Source organism: Pyxicephalus adspersus, unplaced genomic scaffold (genome assembly GCF_032062135.1).
Source record: "Pyxicephalus adspersus unplaced genomic scaffold, UCB_Pads_2.0 Sca2473, whole genome shotgun sequence".
Taxonomy (NCBI): Eukaryota; Metazoa; Chordata; class Amphibia; order Anura; family Pyxicephalidae; genus Pyxicephalus; species Pyxicephalus adspersus.
In genome coordinates this window covers 1-3,992 of record NW_027319479.1, presented here as the reverse complement: position 1 = coordinate 3,992, position 3,992 = coordinate 1, and the positions used below count along the sequence as shown (strand labels likewise).

Genomic DNA, 3,992 nt, shown 5'->3' with positions numbered 1-3,992 from the left:
TTCTCACAACTGCTGTGTGCTGTTCAGAAAGTACCCTGCAAATAGGACTGAGACCAAACAGAGTTGAGAGGCATCATAAACACAGACCTTTCATAATCAAATTAAACAAAATATTGCATTTTTCTGTTCTGAGTTTTAAATTGTACTATTATTATTATTATTCATAATAATAATAATATTAATAAACCGTATATAGCGCCAACATATTAAGCAGTGCATAGAAAATTAGCATGTCATATCCTTACTGCAGCCAGAAGCCTTATTGCTGCACACTGGAAATCCACGTTGCCCCTGGATCATGGACCTATACGCTAGGGAAAAAGAAGTTCAACTTATGGAACATCTTACGACCAGAATATATGATAGATATGAAAAATTCACAAAAAATTACGCCCCTTGGGATATGTTCCAACATATACCTACCAATCTTCAGTTAGGTCCTGATAATATATCTCCTCCTACTACTTCCTCATAACACCGGGGACTTCCTCCTATTAATTACCATATACCTGTCTTCCACTCCACATCCTCCTTGTACCCTCTCCCTTTCTCCCTACCTTCCTTTTTACTTCTCTTTATCTTCCCAATTCGCCTGGAAATTTCACATTTAAACAATTGTATTGGTAGATGTGTTCTCCAAGCCTATTAAAAGTATGTCTGTTTTATTGCTACTTCCTAACCAGAAGAAATATATTGGGTTATATGACTTTCTACTTCAAATCTGTAATACATTGTATTTTTTTACAAGTCATATATATGTTTTCTGTTCCTGGTTATTGTTAAAATGTTACTTTGTTTTTCTTGGCTACTTTCTTATTCTTATTTGTTGTTTTGTTTATTATTTAAAAAAAAAACTCAAACTTTCTATTTCTTTTTTTAAAAATATGTAATTTTTTTTTGAGTGCTTACAAATATTCTTTTATAGGCCACCCCTGATTATGGCATGTACTCCCGTGAAGAGGAGCTTCTGCGAGAGAGAAAGCGTATTGGGACTGTGGGTATCTCAGCTTTTGATTACCATGCAAAGAGTGGGACCTTTCTGTTCCAAGCTGGCAGTGCCATCTATACTGTTCGAGATGGGGGCACTCGTGGGTTCACGGTAAGGTTAATATAAAGATATATTACACGGCACTTGTTTTATAAGCAGCCCTAGCTGTTTGTGATTGTGTCTATTGAGTTAAATAGAATTTTTGATTTCCAATTTTGTGTATTTGCACACTAGAATAAAACTTTTACACTTTCAAAAATGTAGAGTGGAACAAGACAATTAAAATAAAAAACTAAAATCTTCAAAGATCTTGGCTTTACATTTTTTTACCTTTTATTTCTGGTTGCAGAGGCAGCCTCTTCAGCCTCAGTTATTGGAAAGTAGTTGTCCAAATATCCGCATGGATCCCACCATCTGTCCTGCGGACCCCAGCTGGATAGCATTTGTACACAGTAATGACTTGTGGGTTGCCAATATAGAGAGTGGAGAGGAGCGCAGGTTGACCTTTGTACACAAAGGTAAGTTTCTGAAATAATTCCAGATTAATGTCATTCATGTTTTATAGTGGTGCTTTCATGCATGTTAAGAGGAACTAGAAGAGTGCATAGATTATGGTATAATGGTTGTATGACCAGCCAGTCTTTGGTATTAATTTGATGTGGTTCTACACACAGAAATGGTTGGAGTGGAGGAAGACTCGCGGTCTGCAGGTGTCGCGTCGTTTGTTCTGCAGGAGGAATTTGATCGCTACACTGGATATTGGTGGTGTCCCCGCAATGAATCAAGTAAGAACCACAGCACTGGTCAATATTATGAAAATTTTGTGTGAGATAAAAATATGCTTGTATCTTGGTCCATAGCACTGCACACCAGTTAATAAGGCAGATAGTCCCTGAGTTAAAGCGTACCTAAACCCAGAAATTTCACTTTACATATAAGGTAGAAAACCCCTTTATGTAAAGTAAAAATTCTCTTTGTTTAGGTTTTTTTTAAGCGCGCAACACCCTTAAAAAAATAAATAAATAAAAAAAGGAGTGCAGCACTGCCCCCTAATTCTTGATCGCAAGGCCTCCTTGGATACCTACGTCACGCATCCCAGGAGGCTTTTTTCGTGAAAAGAAAAAAATTTGAAAAGAGAAAAACCCGACGGAAGAGACCTTCGCACTGCCCTGCGGCATTGAAGGTAAGTGTTTTTTTATTTTATTTTTTTTTTTGGTTATTTTTTTTTTTTTTGGTTTTAAGCACTTTTTAGTTTAGTTCCTCTTTAAGGACAACCAACATACAGATGACTCCAAGATAAGAACGGGCTTCCCTGCTCATGTGCTCCAGGACACTGAACTGTTCTGCAACATATTGTAACTCTTTAATAACCAAGACAAATTCTGAAGTTGTTTCTTTTTGCATATCAAAGCACAGCTTTTTCCAGAAGTAAATGAATGTCCAGGCTTCATAAAGTTTTATTTTTTGCTTTGTTTGTGATTAACTCACAGTGAGGATATTATACAGTAACTGACACCACGCTGCCTAATAATATGTTGAGACAAACATGTGTCCTAAATGCAGTTAATAAAATAATGTACCTGTTCCGACTTACATACTAACTTACAGTCCATATTTCGTATGTAACCCGGGGACTACCTGTACTTCTACGTTTCTACTTTTATTCAGTCGCATTCTCTTTTATTGGCTTCTATGAAGAAAAAAAAATATTGGTGTTGGCATGAGAATAGTTTACATTCAAATGACCTATTTGTGATTCACATTTCACACCATCACCATTATGTGACCCCTCCCCCTCTCTTTGTTTTCCATATCATAGCGACATCAGGAGGTCAGATTCTGCGCATACTGTATGAAGAGAATGATGAATCTGAAGTGGAGATAATTCACGTGACATCCCCAATGCTGGAGACTCGCAGGACTGATTCATTTAGGTACCCCAAAGCTGGTAAGCATCAACTTGTGCATCAATAGCGAAACTGTCATACTAAAATTTTTTTTCAGTATTCTAAAATGTATCTTTACATCTTCTAGGGACTGCAAATCCCAAAGTGACATTTAAGCTTTCAGAGATAACAGTGGATTCAGAGGGAAGGGTGAGTCTTTAAAATATGATTTGTAAGCAGGGTTCATATTTATTCTGTGGATATGGTAACCTCATAGAGTTGATTTTCCAGTAATATGACTGACCCTGACTTCTATTGTAGCAAGTAACAAATACCTACATATAAGTAAATAAAGGGAGCTAATTTCTTTGCTTGCTTGAAGAGTTTTTCTTTGTTCTGGGCAAAGTTCTGTGAAGTGGTTCTGCCTGTAGTGTGTAACTCCAGAAAAATATCCCCTGTGGGTGATCTGTATACATTGTACAGATTCCTACTTTTCTTTATTCTAGGTAGGAAAAAAAGGAGTTTCACAAATTCTTTTTTTAGAATGACTACTGAGCTCTCTCTGGAACCCTCAACCCCGAGCAGCTTATCTACAGTACTCTGCTTCTTCTGCTTTATTGCCCTATACTGGCAAAAGAAGTTCTCACCCCACACAGCCAGTTTTTTATTGGGTACTGCAGTGTGTGGTTTGTCATTGAGTGTGAGGATTGATATCATGTGTAAAGGAGAAACTTCATCATTGTATCACCCCACAAGCAACAACTTCTTTTATTTCTTTAGGTGCTGGATGTGGTAGACAAGGAACTCCGGCAGCCATTTGAAGTGCTTTTTGCAGGGTGTGAATACATAGCTAGAGCTGGATGGACTCCTGATGGAAAGTAGTAAGTGGTCTTTTTTTGCAATTTGAATAATATTACTTAAACCCCTGTAAGATTTAGTTACCACTAATTTAAATTATTTATATTTAAAAAAACAATAAAAAATACACTAGATTGTAAGCTCTTTAGGGCAGGGTCCTCCTCCTTTCACTGTCTGTCTGTCATTTTCAACCCCTATACAGCCCTGCGTAATATGTTGGCGCTATATAAGTCCTGTTTAATAATAATACACTGGTAAAA

At 37.0% G+C, this 3,992-nt stretch overlaps 1 protein-coding gene across 1 annotated transcript; it reads left to right on the top strand.

The window, feature by feature from the left end:
* Positions 1-905: 905 nt before the first annotated feature.
* On the top strand, positions 906-3,775 carry LOC140321330 (dipeptidyl peptidase 8-like). Its single transcript, XM_072398128.1, has 6 exons — positions 906-1,099; positions 1,338-1,506; positions 1,663-1,773; positions 2,808-2,936; positions 3,023-3,084; positions 3,655-3,775. Exons 1-6 carry the CDS (start codon positions 944-946, stop codon positions 3,754-3,756), a joined length of 729 nt encoding a protein of 242 aa, XP_072254229.1. The 5' UTR covers positions 906-943; the 3' UTR covers positions 3,757-3,775.
* Positions 3,776-3,992: the final 217 nt, after the last annotated feature.